This window comes from Lagopus muta, chromosome 1 (genome assembly GCF_023343835.1).
Source record: "Lagopus muta isolate bLagMut1 chromosome 1, bLagMut1 primary, whole genome shotgun sequence".
NCBI lineage: Eukaryota > Metazoa > Chordata > Aves > Galliformes > Phasianidae > Lagopus > Lagopus muta.
This window is the reverse complement of record NC_064433.1, coordinates 130153493-130172584: the sequence shown is the minus strand read 5'-3', so window position 1 is coordinate 130172584 and position 19092 is coordinate 130153493. Positions and strand designations below refer to the sequence as shown.

Here is a 19092-nt window from a genome sequence, read left to right as displayed (position 1 = left end):
GGTTGAGGATGGAAGACTGAAGGAACAGATTGTTGTGATTTGTGGGTTCTTCTGTCCTACTCAGATAAAATATGTGATGGTTTAGAACAAAAAGCCATACACATTATGATAGTGCATACTCTAGTCTAAACAAATTTCACTTCAAAACATTGTGTTTATCTGTGTTTCAAGATGTTTATCCGGGAAAAGCATGTAGAGGTTAATTAGTGACAATTATCTATATTACCATCAAACAAATTAATGATTTTGCATTTAGAAAATGTATATTTACTACAGACAGTATCATGGAAAAATCCTTTGGGGTCTCTTACTTACCACTAGAAGGTTGCAAAAAATGAACAGAATCCTAGCAGAAGGTTTTTGACATACAGGATTCCCACTAGATGAGAAACGAGGGGAGTGGGAGCTACAATGTATGTGGAACTTTGATCAAGTGTTCCTAAAAGAGCCATTCATCTGTAGGAGCCTACTGAAATCAGTCAGCACCTTTGATCAGAAATCAGTTCAGCAACCTGTGTGGGGGGAATACTGGTGCCAGCAGCTCACTGCAGGCTAGCAGTGCTGATTTTACTTACCTTCACAAAGGTGTAACCGAGTGCTCATTCTCATCCTGCTGAGACACCCCTCCCCATGTGGAAGCAGTGGCAGCTCTGTTGTCTGCTGACTTCTGTGGAAGAGGGAGCCGCAGTCAAGGGAATAAATAACAACTGACAATTACATCCATACAATCTCCACGTGGGAAAACAAAAGCCATAATCCTACTTTGTGGTGGCAGTTACTGCTGAATGGGTCGATCACTGATTTTATAATGTACCAGTTAACAAGTAATGCTAAACATACATACCATGCATTGACAAAATACCAGTGAGATTTTGGGTTGCATAACATTTGTATTTGTGTTATCCTTAAAATTATACTTTTAAGTACACTGTAACTAGAGCTAACCAGAACATCACATAAGTAAACAGCTGAGGACCAACGCTTTTATTTTTATTTCACCAGCAAAGTATATCATTCTTTCTGACCAAAGTATGCAAGCACTGATTTCCTTCACATGGCCTTCCTAATTCTCCTGCTGAATTGCAGCCCTCTCATAACTTATTAGGAATCTTGTAAGGGCTGTAAGCGTATAAATAGAAGGGGGAAAGACTGTTTACAAGGGTGGATAGTGACAAGACAAGGGGGAATGGTTTTAAACTGAGACAGGGGAGGTTTAGGTTAGATATTAGGAGAAAGTTTTTCACACAGAAATGGTGATGCACTGGAACAGGTTGCCCAAGGAGGCTGTGGATGCCCCATCCCTGGAGGCATTCAAGGCCAGGCTGGATGTGGCTCTGGGCAGCTGGTCTGGTGGTTGGCGACCCTGCACATAGCAGGGGGGTTGAAACTGGATGATCATTGTGGTTCTTTTCAACCCAGGCCATTCTATGATTCTGTGATATCTACCAAGCTGATCTCTGCCTCCTTATTTTTTTCTTTACAGGAGTGACAACAGTCCTCACCATGACCACCTTAAGTATCAGTGCCCGCAACTCTTTGCCAAAAGTGGCCTATGCTACTGCCATGGACTGGTTTATAGCTGTCTGCTATGCCTTTGTATTTTCTGCATTGATTGAGTTTGCAACGGTCAACTATTTCACCAAGAGGAGTTGGGCATGGGATGGCAAAAAAGCCCTGGAAGCTGCTAAAATCAAGGTGCTTATCTCACGTGTCTTAAGTACCTAAAAGAAAAAGCAGTTGCACAGTGTTGTTCACATAACCTCTAGCATGGTTGTCACCTTCTCTGTGACAAAGGCATTTTGGCTGGCACTAGGCCACAACCTCCCCAGCAGCAGGGCCAGTGGCCCTGACAAAAGCAGCTGCTAATGTGCCCCATGGGTTCAGGTCCAGCTGGCCTCCCTTCATTACCTCCGAAGTCAGGAAAGTTTAGCTTAAGTAAGGGCTATGACATTGAGACAGAATCAGCTGTTTGGAACTCAAAGGCAGAGCAGCCCACAGAAATTTGTTTTAGCATGATGGATTACAGTGCTTAGGTGTGGAAGTTTGCATCATGAGAACATGTTTCCACTTTCTGTTCCTGCGATCTAACATTTTGGTCTTTTCACAGAAGAAAAAAGAGCGCCAGTTGCTGGGAAATAAATCAACGAATACGTACAGCACTGGGAAGATGACCCCTGCCCCAAACATGCCAAAGGACTCGGCCCCTTCCGTCATCTCAAACGCTGCTCCTGCTCCAGTGAAGTCTGTGGAAGAAAAGCCTGCCGAAAGCAAAAAGACTTACAACAGCATCAGTAAGATTGACAAAATGTCCCGGATAATTTTTCCAGTGCTGTTTGGAACTTTTAACTTAGTCTACTGGGCCACATATTTGAATAGGGAGCCTGTTATTAAAGGTGCCAACTCTCCAAAATAAACTGAAGGACTGTAAAGCCACACGTGAGCCATACTTACAAAGCAGATGCTACCAAGGAAAATTTGAGATCCAGACCACTTTCTACATTTGGGCAATATTCTTCAGGAAGTTTTTTGCATGTTTAATAATATGTACAAATAATATTGCCTTGATTGTTTCTACATGTAACCTCAGATGTTTTGGAGACGATTATATTACTTACAGCAATGGATCTTTATAAAAGATCAGAAGACATTGAACATGGCTTCTTTGCTGCTAAGTATCTTGCATTGATAGTTTACAAATAAAATAAGTTATATTTTTTAACTGTTCAAGTGTACTACATATCGTGGTTTTTATACTTCAGATGTACAGTCATACAATTGTAGGCTTAACCTCTATTTTACAGAAGAGCTCCACTGTTGTCATCTGATAGGTTACTATGAATAATGCCAGTTGTGAATGTGCCAAATTATTAAATGTAGGGCTATGTTTGAGCACCTTTACTGGTGATAGGTAGTGCATTACTCCACAGGAAAACAAAATAAAACAAAACAAAAACCCACTCAGCCCTGTTTTCATTAATAAAAGTTGATATGATGCATTAAATCCTAATGGGGCTATGCTGATTTTCACTGCTTTTGAGCCTCTAGCTTGCAGTGAGGGAGCAAGATGCTACTCTTGTAAATAAAGGTGGTGGAATCTTGCCCTTAAAATAAAATAACGTTTGGTTTTTGCATTCCAAGGGAATCTTCTCAAGTGGTTTTCAGTATTTATTCCAAAAAATAGAGATATATTGCATGAAATTAACATAGATTAGGAACATATTTGTGCAAATAAAACTTTTGACAATGGCAGTAGACAGTTTTATTAAGGTAAAGTAACTCATGTGTGGAGGTTTTCCCAGAAAGATTGTGTTATATTAGCAGAGACAAACAGTAAAGAATTACAGTAATTCTGAAATAATTAATTGGTTCCCACAGTGAAAACCAATCAGACGATACTAAGGTGTGTGATCAGGGAAAAAAAAACAAAACAAAAAAAGGAAAGAAAGGATGTGCTTCATGACAGCAAGGTATTTCAGTGGCAATTCTGACAGGAAGGTGTTTGTACTGTCCATCTGAAAATTTTCTATAAAATGCCTTGCTGCTGCCAATGTGTTCTGCTTTCACAATGAATGAGAAAATGCAACCTGAATTTTCAGCTCTTTCCTCCTTGGCATCTTTCTTTGTTCCAGAAGCTTTTGTAATTTAATCTTAATGTTTAAATAAAAAAGGCGTTCAACACTTAATTGCAAAATGTCATTCTTTTACCGATTATCATTTTAGAGACCAAAAAAAAAAATCACCACTGAAGCTAGAAGAAGGAAAGCACATGTATATGTAGTGAAGCAATGTGTGTGCACAGTACATCCTCACTGTTACTTGGAAAGGCACATGCTGAGTGAGGACAGTGAAACAGGATGTTTCAGAACTAGATGCTATTTTGCCATGGAACATCAGCCTTGTGTTCTGTTTGGGACAGAGAGTAGAACTTGGTGCTCTGCAACATTCCCTTTGCATGTCACAGCTCTCCTCAGACTCACACGAGGTCTCTTCTTAAGGGTTGGGTTTCTGAGTTTCTATACTCGCGAGCAGTGTCATTTATAGATGCCCTGTGCCTCTTACTTATCATGAACAACCTCCTCTTGGCTGCTTTCACAGAAAGTTACTGCCCTGGCCAGACTCTTGTCCCAGCCCTGGGCAGCTACTCTGCATGCGTCTTTCTGCAAAAGCAGGCTGCTGTGCAGGGACACCCAAGCAGCCCTTTAGGTCACACGGTACTTGTGGCAGTGGCACCCAAGTGCTTCTGGGACAATACAGGGCTGTACTTACTGTGTGGTTGAAAGCTATATGCAACCTGTGAATCTATAGAGGACACTTTTTCCAGAGCCATTTTGTCTGCCCTGGAGGTTTCTTGATGCTTGTTGTTTTTGCTCACACCCAACTCTGACTCTGACCCTACATGTCTCAGCATCACTTTCCGGTTTCCTTTGCTGAAGCTCTGAATCCAGCCACTTTCATGTCCGTGTGGAGTCTCCTTGCCTCCACTGACTATGGAATGACCTGCGGACAGTGAAGCTGCATGGTTGCAGGATCAGGCCCTTTACTTTGGTAAGCAGTGTATTGAAATTTTCCTGATGTGTAACGGGACTGACAGTTGACTGCCAAAGTTATGACACCACACAACATTTTGTCACTTCCAGGGATAAATATCACTTCCATTTATGTTAACTATTGCTTTCTGCATTTGAAGGTAAAAGCAGAGAATAGCGGTCAGGGCTTGTTCTGTTATTGTGGATATGCCAAACCATGTTGAAAATTCCTGAAGAAGCTGTCTGCCTTTCATTTCCCAGATAATCATACGCATTCTAGTCCTTGCTGAGAACTGAAGTGACAGAAGAAGCAGCAATGGTCTCCCAGCGAGTGCTGCTGCCTGAGCAGTAGGAGATATCCCACAGCTTGGGAGGTGTTCCACTGAGCCCATCAATTCCAGGCTGGAATGCTGAAAAACCACAGCCTTATGTTGCCTAACACCCCACAACTGCAATGGAACACCAGGGTGGGCTCAGCAGTGTCAGGAATTGCACTGGCCTGCTGGGCTGCCCCTGCATGGAGCCCAGTGCTTCGGGCACAGCTCCCTCCCAGCTCAGTCACAGCCAAAGGGATTAATGAGCAGGGATTGCTTTGTCGAAGGGATTTTCCTGTAATGAGTTCATGAGAAAGAGTTGAAAAGTGATTTGTCACAACAATCCAGCACTGGAATGTAAGTGCATGCAATCCTATTGCCAAATTTCCTCACTTGTACCTATGAAGAGTGAAAGAACAAGTCAAATACAACGGAAGAGGTTTCTATTTCAAATATTTGAGCTGTGCAAGCTGATTCTGAGGATGAATTCAGGCAACAATGTGTTTTCAAATCGTAACCCTCCTCAGTTACCTTGAATTGCTTTCTGGTTTTTGTAAACGGAATATGCCCTCTGTGGGATAACTAAATGAATTTGTACAAAGCTAAGAAAGAAATGATTTTATGAAATAATCCTCCCTCTCAAAAATTCTTGCTTAACATATAAATTAAACCTTCAAGGAAACTGAATGAAAGTGCTCTGTTACTCAGGCAAGATGAAGGCAGCATTTGAACAGCTATTTGTTTTTTAAATTTGGAGATAATGGCTTTTGCAATAAGGATATGTTTCCCCTAACACCCTTGCTCCTCAGATTGGAACTGGCAGTTCAGAGGAACTTATATGGCTTGAAAGCAGCGCTTGATCAAATTGCTTGAATTCTTTCTGGCTTTTTGTGAAATTTTGTTTCACTACATCACTGAAATATGGCCACTGAGGTGTAATGGTGTCTCAGACGGCATCCTCACCTCACTATTTTTGCATCTTCTGCTATTTGGACATTCTTCTCTATATGGACGTTTCTTCAATTCTAAGTGAAAAAGAACGAAAAGAGGTTAGATGTTACAAAGTCCAAACAACTTAGATTCATAGAATGGCCTGGGTTGAAAAGAACCACAATGATCATCTGGTTTCAACCCTTTGCTATGTGCAGGGTCACCAACCACCAGACCAAGTGCCCAGAGCCACATCCAGCCTGGCCTTGAATGCCTCCAGGGATGGGGCATCCACAGCCTCCTTGGGCAACCTGTTCCAGTGTGTCACCATCCTTTGTGTGAAAAACCTCCTCCTAATACCTAACCTAAACCTCCCCTGTCTCAGTTTAAAACCATTCCCCTTTGTCCTGTCACTATCTACCTTTGTAAACAGCCATTCTCACTCCTGTCCACATGCTCCCTTCAAGTACTGGAAAGCAACAATGAGGTTTTCCTGGAGCCTTCTCTTCTCCAAGCTAAGCCATCTCAGTTTCCTCAACCTTTCCTCATAGGAGAAGTGCTCCAGCCCTCCGATCATCTTAGTGGCCCTCCTCTGGACCCGCTCCAAGATCTCCACATCCTTCCTGTACTGGGGGCCCCAGACCTGGATGCAGCACTCCAGATGGCGCCTCACAGGAGCTGAGTAGAGGGGGACAATCACCTCCCTCTCCCTGCTGGCCACCCCTTCTTTAATGCAGCCCAGAACACAGGTGGCCTTCTGGGCTGCAAGCATGCACTGCTTGCTCATGTCTAGCTTCTCGTCCAGCAGGATCCCCAAGTCCTTCTGCACAGGGCTGCTCTCAAGGTGTTCTTCTCCCAGTCTGTAACAAAGCGGAACTCCAGCTGTTCACAACAGCTTTGGTCTCACAGGACCCTCACTTAGCTTCTCGCTCAGCACAGGCTGCTAAAGCCCAGCTCTGGCCAGGGAGTACTCAATCTGTGAGCCCTATTCCCTCTCTTTGCATTTCCCCCTTGATTATGGGAACCAGCTCCCTGCATGGTTGCTGTTGCGACAAGAAGTACCACAAAGGGTTTAGAGGTTTTTTCACCCCAGCATCCCTCGGGGTGAAAATGCAGTCACACAACGAAAAGTAAATTAAAAAGCGGATCTACTTCATTGTGCCGGAGAATATAAACATTTTAGTCTCATTACAGTGTGTAATAAAGTGTTCTTTTATTAAAATGCGTGCTGGGTAATTGTAATCCTTGAATACGTAAGTTGGAAAGGCAAGAGCAAGGTTTAAAGATAAAAGAATGCGAGTAGGAAGGAAACCATGGTCAGCAATACGGTGCACCGAGGACAAGAGAAAGGAAATCTTAAGCACCGCCGCCGCTCCACAGCGGGTGGAGGCCGGGGAAGCCCAGCAGGCAGCCGCTTCCCGCCGCCGCTCTTCCCAGCGCCGCCACCAGAGGACCCCGCTGCCGCCGGGGGACGCGGCGGGGGCGTGGGCAGAGGCGGAGCAGCACCGGGGAAGCCGCCCCCGGCAGAGCGCTGCGGGGGCTCGGCCCGGCCCGGGAGGTTCTGTTGAAGCCGGGGTGCGGTGCTTGTTCCTCACCTCTTCCTCCCGCAACACCGCTGTTTCTGCGGGCCGCTCGCATCGGCAAGCCCGGGGTGTGTGTAACGGGGCTGCGGGTACCCCCGGTTAACCCCGGGCAGAGGGAATAGCTGCTGTATCATCTGATAAAAAGAAGTTTTAGCTGAAAAACGCCCTGGGGTGTAGGTCTGGGAATTGCCTGGCTCGCAGCGGATTTTCCCTAAGCTATCTCGGTCCTTCAATAAATAACTGCGGGAACAGAGATCGCTCCCCAGCGAGCATTTCTAGGCATCGTGCGGAAGCTGTGCTAAAAGCAAATCGCCTCCATCCAGCAGAACTTTTTGTTTAATGTAATATCATAATTAAAAGCAAATCCCCCGGAACTTGGAAATGATGCCTAGCGGGATAGGAAGCAAAGACTGATGCCCCTGAGATTTCGAGTCCCAGTGAGCCGCCCGCCCACAGCGCCGTAGCAGGGCTGTTCCCAGATTGCTGTAACCAGGCTGGATGTGGCTCTGGGCAGCCTGGTCTGGTGGTTGGCGACCCTGCACATAGCAGGGGGGTTGAAACTAGATAATCACTGTAGTCCTTTTCAACCCAGGCCATTCTATGATTCTATGATTCTGTGAACCCCGGTGGCACTTTGTCATCTCCCAGTCTGACAGTGAAGGGGAATCTCTCGTATTACCCCGCACCCAGAGAGCTCAAGCCGCCAAAAATCACATCCTCGTTGTTCGAAGCAGAGCGGAAAGACACAACATGTCCAGAACCAAACTATTTTTTGCCCTGAACACACTTCGCTGCAATCACAGCAAAAAATCCTAATTTATCCCAACGATCCCAATATAAATCCGCGCAGTCCGATCGCCCGCAAGTCCGAGTGTACGTTCTATCTTAAAAATACACGTCTGCGTGCATCTGTATCTCTGCATCTCACGGTGCGCGCAAACTTCTCCATACACACGTCCACACGGAGCCTTACACCAACGCGCTGCGCTGCGGCTCTGCCTGGGGAAGGCTGTGCGGGAACAGCACCACCCGCTCGTCCCCGCCCCGCCCGGCACAGCGGGATGCCCGCGGGGCCGGCCCATCTCCCCACGGCTTCCCCGGCACCCTGGGGACCGAGGGAGAGCGGGGGCACCGCACATTGCCGGGGCCGGGGCGGGAGGCGGCCCCGCTGCCGAGGAGGCAGGTACCTGTTGGGCAGGGCGGGGCGGGCTGCGGCCGCCGCTCGGTGACGGGGTGGCTGCGCCCCTTCCCCGCCCCAGCCCCGCGGCCCGGCGGGGCCCGGGCTCGGCAGCCTGGGGGGTACGGCCAGCGGCAGCCGGGCATCGCGAGGGGCCGCCCCGCTGCCGGCTGCGGGAAGCGGCTCTTGGCGGAGCGCAGAGCTGCACCTGGCCCGGAGGGTCCCCGCCGGGGTTTCCCCTCAGCCCGCTTCTTTGCCTTTTTATTTTTTTGCCTTTTTTTTTTTTTTTTTTTTTTTTCCCTCTCCCTACTTCCCCCCTCCCTTTCCCGGAGCATTGCGAACGGGGGTATTTTCTTCTGGGAATAAAGCTGAGAATAGACGGGAGGAGAGCCTCAGAGCTTCACCTCGTTTCCTCATCCCCTCTCGCATGCGAACCTCCTGCAACATCTCCTTCCTCCTGCTCCTCTCACCTGGCCGCCTCTGCCCAGATCATGTCCGCTAAGCTCCTGCTGGTTTTCTTCCTCCTCTCAGTGTTCCACGCCCGGTAAGTCCGCTCCCTTTTCCTCCCGCACCCCTCTGGCTCCTTTCCTCTCCGCGCCCGCGGCTGTCCGGAGTTCTCCGGGCTCTCCTCGCTCCGCTCTCCCCTCCACCGCGGGCCGCTCGCCAGCGCTCCGTCCCGATCCGGCCCGGCACAAAGTTTTCCCTCCTCGAGCCGCCGCTCCCCCGCTTCTCAACCCCGGGGCCGGGCTGAGGCGGGCGAGCCCCGCTACTAGGTGTCCGTTACCCGCCGATCTCGGGATTTTCCAGCTGTACATCTCTGCGGCTTGCACTTTGCCGCTGGTGTCTCCTCGCAGCATCAGAATTAGTGGTCCCTGAAGAGGAGAGTGCAGCTCTTCTCCCTTCCCAGCTGGGAATTGGTCCCCCATCATCCCGCGCTTCTTGCTGTGGGCAATGGGAATGTGCGGGGAGTTTCACGGTGCCCGTATGGCTACAGGGGACTTGTCAGCCCCAGATGCCTTCCAAGGAGCCTCGTGGTGTGGAGGCAAAAGCAAGGGAAGTGGAGCTCTTAAGCAGGAGCACCAAACACCGTGAAAAAAGCCTGTTTGAGGTCTTAGTCTGATTCACTGTGCTCTCCCACCTGCAGCCTTGATCTATAGAGGAGGCAGGTAGGAATTTGCATCATTTGGAGGTGCTCTCTAGGAAGTGCCAGCGCTAGGGGTTTAAAAGCTCTGTTAGAACTCGGCTGTACTGGTGACAGGTTTTAATGGAGCTGCTCCCGCAAATGGGAATTGTGATCCGATGTGAACTCAGTTCTCATTTTCACATACAGCCTGAATGCCTCCAGCAAAGTTGTGATGGGTGCAGCAGGCAAAAAGAGATGATCCTGAGCTCCTTTTCCATCAGTAATTCAGCACCGTTGCGGTGTTTCAGCTGAAGAATATCAACCATGTGTGCTAGGAGATGATGCCTCCTCTGAGAACGGTTCTGTAATTGCAATGTTAAAACATATGGTTTGCCTTGAACCTGGGGGAGAAAGGAAAAAACAAAACAAAGGGTCCTTTAGGGTCCTTAATGTCCATTGGGTGAACAAATAAAGGAGTGCTCATCTACTTAAAAATGTCCTCAAGTTTTCTGTACTTCTGGCACTTGATTATACGAGCTCTCTCTGTGGAAAGTCAGTAGAATCTAGATTTCAAAAATTATTTTCATATAGAAATTATACTTAGACCACCTGCAATTTATGAAGTCATATTAGGTGATTCATGGCTAATCCTGCAAGGCATGTTGGCTGTAGAGCAGTTTCAATTAAAAGTTTTGTTAAAGGCTCAAATATAGTGGGTCTATAGTGGCAATGTTGCAGGTTGATGATGCTCTGTGGTGCATTTGTTGGCCTTTTTTCTATTGCTATAGGATGTCTATCAAATATTCTTGACACCTGAGGTATTGTAAGAGACAGTGATGTTATTAAGGGGAGAGACTGAGAGAGAGAGAGAGATAAAAGAGGTTGCTTTGATGGACATAGCACATCCCATTAATAGACAGTGCTGATACCTCTGATTCTGTGCTGCTTTGCACCTTGCATAATTACTGACATTGGTGTGAAAATGCTGCAAAATGATATCACATTGCCAGGGCAATTGCAGGTCCAAGCAGTGGATGATTACTGCTGTGGGTTCCACCACAGAGGTTATCTTTTCTCCTGATAACTTCATCTCAGTTTAACTGTCATGGATTTCCTCCAGCAAGAGACAGATCAAACAGATTTGGTTCCTAAGATACCAAAAGATACATCTCCAAATCAACATTTTACTGTTCATGCACAAAGAGCTGCTCAATGAAATTAGTCTCATGTGAAAATAGCTTCAGCTGTAATTTCTGGGCAACTGTACTTTTACCACGTTTGCACTGCCGTACTTTGAAAATAAAAATAATGCCACCTGTGAAGGAGAATCTCAGTGTTTGGTGTAGTGCTGTTTTGTTTTTTGTTTTTTGTTTTTTGTTTTTTGTTTTTAAAATGTCATTGAAATCACAAGGAGACTCTGGAATTCCAATTAATTTACAAAATGTATTTGTGCACTTGTGATAATCCATCTTATATGCAAGGAGAAAGCTCTTAATTCTAAGCCTTGTAATACATTAAACTGAGAGTCGAGCACTGAGAATATAATAATTTATTAATAGGATAAAATGATCAGGACGTATTAAAAGATCTGAATTTTTAATACTCTTATTAGCCTATGTGCAAGAGATGGATCCGTTTTCTTGATGGATTCATGAAGTAATACTGTGAATGTTTGCTCTTTGAGAGAATATATTGTAAATGTACTGGGTAAATATGCAGTCAGGATAGGTTGGTGTAAAATGCTAAGGTACAAAATACTAGAGAGTAAAAAACTATTCTGACAGCTGCAGTAACTCACAGGTAACAACTTCTTCAGAGTCTGGCAGAAGACCACATCCAAATAATTGTCAGTTCTGACCCATTCTCAGATACCTAGCAGATGTTAATTGGAATGTCCTGTTGTAAAAACAGCTTAAGGCTGAGTATATAGACACAGTTGAGGGAAAGATCAAAAACTTAAGAAGACTGTGCAGATTTACTCAGAATGTAAATTTAGATTTTTAGTTATGTAAAATAACATCCGTTTATTTGATTTATTATTGCAGTTCCAGAAAGGTTGAAGAGGATGAATATGAAGATGGAACAACCAACCAAAAATGGGTTCTAGCTCCAAAAACACAAGACACAGATGTGACCTTGATACTAAACAAGCTGTTGAGAGAGTATGACAAAAAACTACGGCCAGATATTGGATGTAAGTACTCCCTTCTGCACACGGAGGAAAAGTATCTATAGAGAAGACACTGTATTACAGTTTGGTTATATATTTGGGAAAGTGGAGATTAATTATCTTTGGCTCAAGTTCATTTCCAGGTCAGCATTTTCTAAATGCTAGCTCTCATGGGAAGATGTGGAGGTAATTTGGCATGCTAAACTCTATTTTGCATGCATAGTTTGTGCAGCGATATGGAAAGACTAGTTCGAGGTCTTTGGCAGGACTGCAAACATACTTTGCTCTTCTGTCATCCAATACAGGAGTATGGAAAACTCAAGCCACAGGTTCTGAGGAGTGATAGAAAAAACTGAGTGTATTAAAAACCAAAAAGTAGGACATGGCAAGAGAAGAATGTGCATCTACTCCCTGTAAAGTGTGATCACAAAAGTTACGTTCCTCAGTGCTTATAGAAAGGCACTTAGACTTGTTTTTGTAAATAAGGCAACTCTAGATTTTTTTTTACCCTCCCAATCCAGAAAACACTCCATCTCCAAATAAACCTGACAGAATGAAGCGCCTCATGTGCAACACTAATACATACAGGGATATATTTAGATATGAGGTAGTAGATATCTGTGTAGATCAGAGTGGCTTTAGCACAACTGCCGTTCCGTTTGATCACATACAGTTTGTATGACAGAAACCAGAGGTAATTTATAATTTACGCTAATTGCACCTTCTTGCATACATTTCAGAATAAACAGGGATCAGAGAATGCTAAAAACAGCCACCTCAGATAACTTGCCATTGCTAATTTTTAACAGATTAGAGAGAATTTCTGCCACTGATTAAAACTGAAACCACTATTTGGTGATTGCACGCATATTGATATACTTTGTAAGTCATCCCTTTGGGTGAGTGTAGATGGAAGTAAGAGCCTTCTGTAGATATTCCTCATTTGAATTATTTTTGCACAAGAATTCCAGACAAAGAAAAAAAAAACAAAACCCAAAACTATACCACACTGTGAAAGAAAGGAGCTTAAATTTTATTTCATAGCTATTACTTTATTTTCCTGTAGTATTTAAAAAGATCGTATTTGACTGGTGTCTTTATTTCCAATGCAGACTGACATGTATGTTTTTCATACTGGATCTTGAATATCTGGTGGAGAAGTGCTTTAATGCAGTTCCCCCACCCATATCAACAACTGGAAGACGTTCTCAGATAATTATTTTATTTTATTTTATTTTATTTTATTTTGTACACTGTGTCCTCATATCACTGTCTTCAGGCAGAGTAAATTATGTTATGCCTACGTGGGACAAAGTAATCATTCAAAGTCCCCATGTCAGTTGCCATGAAATTATAGAGGTCAGACGTATCCTGCAGCACTGGAAAATCGTTGTCACTGAAATAATTCCTTTTGTCTCTCCACAAAATTTCATAAATTCTGTTGTAGTGAAGAGAGTTAAATTACATAGTTCTTCATATATAGTACCAAACAGACTTTACAGATCTTGACTACTTCCTATCTGTTTCAATTAAGGTATCAGTCCAATGCCATTTTTCTCTTTGACAGGAATCTGGTTATTTCTGAACTTGTGCTGAGCATTGTTCAGATGCTAGAGAAGTTACTTCACCTCCTGTCTTCCTTCCCTGGTCCCTTTTCCCTCCTCCTACCTTTGATGTAGATAAACAACATTGCCCTTTTGAAGCTAAGGAGCTGCCTCATTTGTCAAGGAGAACACCATGGGAATGTTAGAGAATCAGGCGTTATTCCCTGAATTGCCAGCTGGTTACTCACACACAATCAGACCTTCCTTTCTGTCTGAGAGAAGTTATCCTCCAGGTTAGATGATGGTCTTGTCTTGGCAACAGAACAGTGTCCATGCCGCAAAGATCCCAGTATCAATATGTTATCAGTTAAAGGGATATTAACAGAAGCAATAGGCACAGAGCATGTAGTAAGAAAATGCATGTTTTTTTAATTTATAAAAAGCATGGAATGGACCAGTGGAGGAAGAGAGAAGTAACTTTCAGAATGAAACAGAAATGCAGCCTGTAAAGGACAGTGGGGGCTAAATCTTGGTCTAACATGCAATCAGCTACTCATTACAGGCAGCACTTGCATTGCAATTTAAATCCATAAACAAATCTGCTGTCCCACAGGATAGAGAACTCACCATTTCACGCCACATTACTCTTCCCTCAGTTACCTGAGTGCACTGTTTCTGATATCGGTTAAGTTTAGCAGGCCTTCTTTCTGAACGTAGTCAGAAAAACCTGAAAAAATTATGTACTTCTCTGGACTTTCACAGTTTAGGATTGCAATTTTTAAGTGACTTGGGAATGTGCTTTTGTGAGCCAAAGGCCATGGGTAGAGAAAAACTTTGACAAATGAAAATGCATGCTGGCCCTGGCAGTGACTTCTCTGCAGTCTTACATCCTTCCCAGGGAAACAAATGCTCTGGCTAGCTCGGTTAAGTCCAGGCACTATCTATCACTGTACAGGACTATTATGAGTGCCCACTTGGCCTACCATGAGCACAGAGTATATCAGTGTTATATTATCTCCAGGCCATTAGTGAATGGAGTCCTGTGAACAGACCCTCAGCCATTCTTCTTCCTCCTGCCCAGCCCAGCCCATTTAAACCACTGTAAAGAGTGTGTAGGTCAATGCTGAGAAGCCAGAATAGAGCTTGCTCTCTTCAGAAAAGGAATATCTTCCAATGTGCTTGGACTTGGTTTTCATATCAATGAGTGTTGGTCAGAATATATGCAGAGATTTATGTTCAGCTGGTAGCACTGGGCAGTACATGCATCATCTTCAAACTTTCAGGACTGGATTTTGAAGGAGAGATTGAACAGCCCAAGTATTAGGTGAAGTAGTTTCACTGTGAAGGATATCAGCTATCTGACACATTAAACACATCTAGGTAAAAGGAGCCTTCAGTCTTCAGACATGAAATTAGTTTTCCACCAGCAGGGGAATGTCTAACTGCATCCACCTTGGGAACACACTTGTCAGAGTTCTCATCTTCATAACTATCAGAACATAGGAAAGTTTTCATTATAAGAATAGCATCTGGTGGTATACCAATAAAACACAGAATGTATGTGCCTTTTGGAACTGAGGGGAAGGAAAGGGAAAATACTTCACACTGAAGAGATTACACTGGTATACTGATTAAAAAGAAGAATGTTTTATGGAGACAAATTATCTTAGCATGATTCTCAGCCACTTTTTACCAGTTAGAATTATAGGGCTGACAGTTGTGGCTTTGTTGCATGGTATAAAAGGAGCCAGACCAGCATAGCAGGTAATCCATTCTGAACTGTGAAGGCATTACCATCGCTTCCTTATGTGGAAGATAATATGCAACCTTCTTTTCTTTTTCCTTCATTTATTGTGAAACTATACAAACAACCTATCAAAAGAGTTAGCAGATAAGAGATTCTGCTAGTGATACTAGTAGGAAAAAAACCCTCTCTCCAAACCAGACTTAAGATGCAGTGTTCAATTGGAGCATGAAGAACATTATGTCTGAGGAGCTGCCTTTCAGTGGCTACTTTGCTTAGCTCTGGAGAATGATCTTATTTCATTTTGTTCGCTCAGAAGCAATAACTAATGTTGTACAAAATTTATGTTGTGACAAGTCAATAGTAATATTAATAGTCATTCATAACCTGAACTAAACTTTGAGTTCCCATCTTAAACTCAACCTGCTAATTTCCAAAGAACACAACCTTTCCATAAGCATCTTTAGCAAGGAGTCACTTACTTCAGCACATTTGATTTCAGTGAAAAGGATATTCTTAAACTAACCCTGCAGTCTGATCAAGTGCTCTTCAGCCTTCTGGCAATTACCTGCACTTTTCCCCAGCTTCTGAAATACCTTTCTGTCTTAGTTTCAGCTGAGATGGATTTTTTTTCTTTAAAGTGTCTGATATGATGCTATGTTTTGGTTCTAGGAGAAAAACAAGGTTGATAACACACTGATATTTATAGTTGCTGCTAAGCAGTGTTGTATAGAGACAAGGCCATTTCAGAGTCTTGACTCATACTAACAAAGGACTGGGAAGGGACAGAATTAGGATGGCTGACTTAGACTGGCCAAGAGGATATTCCATACCATTTGACATCATGTGGAAGGAGAATTTTGAAGTGGGTGGGAGTTCATCTCACTCTCTTCTGCTTGCTGGGGACTAGTTGGGCATTGGTCGGTAGTGATCAATTGCTTGTGCATCACTTGCTATATACTTTCACTTATATATAGAGAGATAATTATTCTTTTCCTTTTCTCTGTCTTAGTAAATAGTTTTATCTCAACCCAAAAGTTTTGTTCTTTTTTTAATTCTCTCCCCCATCCTGCTGGGAAAGGGTTAAACCACAACAGTCATTTTGGTGCACTATGTGGGTCACAAAGGGTTGAGATAACAGCAGATCTGACTGGAGTGTGTTAACATGGGGTGTTAAGATGGTTTGATAATTGCTGGTCATTATGCTAATTTTTTTCACTATTAATAAAGCTTTTTGAGACAGGGAAGGACATAGTCCAGCAGATCCTCAGCCTCCCTTTTTCTTTTACATTTATGTCTTTCTCTAGACTAGTTACAGTAGGTCTTGAGAATTTTGAATATCCTTGGGATATTCAAGCCAGTGTGCTTTTATTGTTATGTATCATGAATGTATTCCAGGTTACGTTTAAGATTAAACAATTATTCAAGAATATCACCCAGAGATCTGTCTCGAGGCAGGAGAGTAACGAATGGCAGGGGGTATGGGATGGTACAGGCAGGTGCCTACAGCAATGTGCTCTCCTACTGATTTGAAATTTTACCTCTGAATAACTGCAGAATGCTGAAAAACTAGTGGAATAGGTGGAAAAGGTCTGAGGTAGCAAACCTTCTAGACTTTCTAGAGAGGCACAAATCACTGCAGCGTGCTGGGGCCTGGCCTCTGCCTACCCAGCTCTGTTCAAAACTATTCAGCATCCTCAAGGGGAAGAGAATACTTTTGGATCTGATGACAGTGCAATGGACCCTCCAACTCCTGTGATATGGACTGGCCCAAAGGCAAAGATTTTGAAAAATCTCCAGAAGAGAAGGTGACACATGCTGAAGAGACTCCACTGTGTAATAAAATGCCAGTAAATGAGAAGAAATATGCCTTGTTCAATGATGAGTTGTGGGAAAGCTATGGAGGTGGAAGGTTGCTGTGTGGAGTCCTAGATGACAAGTTGCAGAGGCTATTGAAGAAAAATGTAAATTGAGCCAATTTGCAGAAGTGAAAGACATCTAGCTGACTTCAGGCATTGCTGCTGAGAGAAGTGGCCAGTGCTCTATTTCTACACTGACTCCTGGATGATGGCAAATGTCCTATGGTAGTTACAGCAATGGAAGCAGATCAAATGGCAGCATAGAGGCAAACCCATGTGGGCCACTGCATTGTGGAAAGATATTGTTGCCTGGATAGAGGACATGGTTGTAAAGGATCATCACGTAGATTTTCATGTACCCAAGAGTTGTGCCACTGAAGAACATCAGAACAACCAGCAGGTGGATCAGGCCACTGGAATTGAAGTGACTCAGGTAGATCTGTACTGGCAACAAAAGGATGAACTATTTGTAGCTTAATGGGCCTGTGACACTTCAAGTCACCAAGGAAGAGATGTAACCTATGGATGGGCTTGGGATCGAGGGGGTGGGCTTTGCTATGGATGCTATTGCACAGGTTATTCGTCAATGTGAAACTTGCTGTTGCACATTCTGCAAGCCAACCTGATAAAACCTCTTTGGTATAGAGGATGGCTGAAATATAAATACGAGGAGGCCTGGCATGTGGATTATACCACAGTCCCACAGACTTGCCATGGCAAACGCCAAGTGCTCACAAGAGGTAATAATACACTACAGCACTTTCCCAGAGCACAAGACTAGAACGTGTTACACAGTTGCCAGGTACAAACAGCTAGAACTGCTGTCCATTGCCTCTCCCCATGGTGTTCCTATTGAGAGAAGCATTGTTGGGAAATCTGTAATTTCTCTTTTAGCGCTTAAAAAGCCTAAAAAATCAGTACAGATGTTATTTCCACTGAGTTTTAGGCTGCCCCAATGGTCTTTACTTTTACTTATGCTCTGCCAAGGAAAGTTAAATACTTTCAATTAGCTTCTGTATCAGAGAGTGAGGTAAAATAATGCTGCTGAGAAAAAGGCCAACCAGAGGGGAATACTGTCAAGCGTACTCAAACTGTTCAGGGCAACTGAAAGTAGAGTGTTATCACAAGTATTGGTAATAAAGCTGAAATAAGACAAAAACCGCAAATCAAGGAATATAAAGTTGAAAGACAGAACTTCCCGTCCCTCTGAGTCACTTAGATGACATCTGGTCAGACATGAGGCAGAAAAACAAATGGGAGACAAAACAGTAATGAATGATACTGATTTTACTGATATTCAATCAGAGGGCAGAAAAGAGAAGCTTGCTTTTCCTTCCTTTTTTTTTTTTTTTTTTTTTTTTTTTTTTTTTTTTTGGTTATGCTGCAGTAACTAAGATTCCTCTGGAATTCTTCATGTACAAAGGCTGCTCCAAAAGTAATGCCTCCTGTTCTATTATATTGGCCCACAACATTAGAACCTTCCTGCCATTATTCCATTCCATGACAGATGGCAGCAGAGAGGCATTCTGTCAAAGTGGCGTCTGATAGGGCAGTGCACATGAAGCAAAAGCATATCACTGACTTCCTCCGTGTGGAAAAAATGACACTCACTGACATGCATTAATGCTTGCTGAATGTTTATGGAGACCAAGCAGTAGATGTGAGATCAGTGAGGTGCAGTGGGTGGTGTGTATCAGCAGAGGTGATGGCAAGAGTGGGTCACCTCCTCTGTTGCAGATTTTTATGAGTGCAGCATGCAGGCTTTTGTTCATAGCTGGCAAAAAGTGTGTAACTAATGGTGGTGACTGTTGAAAAACAGTTGAAAAATAGTGTTTTGTAGCTGAGAATTTCCTCTATCAAACAGTGTTATTATACTCTTTGAATCTGTTGTAGTTTCTATGGAAATAAATAGGAGGCATTACTTTTGGAGTGACCTATTTCAACCCTACAATCTCTACTGTATTTATTGTCTATTCACAAATCCAAATAAATTCACTTTACAGTGTATAAGTATATATTTTGCACACTGACATACCCCTCCTAATTTAATACCCGTGTCTTCTAACTTCACAGGTTCTAGCCGTATTGAGGGCCAGAATGGTTTTATTTGCTCCCAAACTGC

At 43.6% G+C, this 19092-nt stretch overlaps 2 protein-coding genes across 5 annotated transcripts in view; both read left to right on the top strand.

The window, feature by feature from the left end:
• The window catches only part of GABRA5 (gamma-aminobutyric acid type A receptor subunit alpha5), a 53339-nt gene extending 49662 nt beyond the window's left edge, over positions 1–3677 (top strand). For both annotated transcript variants that reach the window (XM_048965019.1, XM_048965026.1), the window contains 2 exons: positions 1484–1695; positions 2108–3677. In XM_048965019.1, the coding sequence (XP_048820976.1) occupies positions 1484–1695; positions 2108–2413 (518 nt within the window). In that variant the 3' untranslated portion in view covers positions 2414–3677. The remainder of the gene's footprint in view (positions 1–1483; positions 1696–2107) is intronic.
• A 4814-nt stretch (positions 3678–8491) lies between these two features.
• GABRG3 (gamma-aminobutyric acid type A receptor subunit gamma3) overlaps positions 8492–19092 on the top strand; it is a 301129-nt gene continuing 290528 nt past the window's right edge. For 2 of the 3 annotated variants that reach the window (XM_048963997.1, XM_048963979.1), the window contains exons 1-2: positions 8854–9074; positions 11699–11847. In XM_048963997.1, the coding sequence (XP_048819954.1) occupies positions 9022–9074; positions 11699–11847 (202 nt within the window). In that variant the 5' untranslated portion in view covers positions 8854–9021. Of the gene's footprint in view, positions 8537–8853; positions 9075–11698; positions 11848–19092 lie in introns of those variants that run through there. The other variant, XM_048963988.1, reaches the window with a different exon arrangement.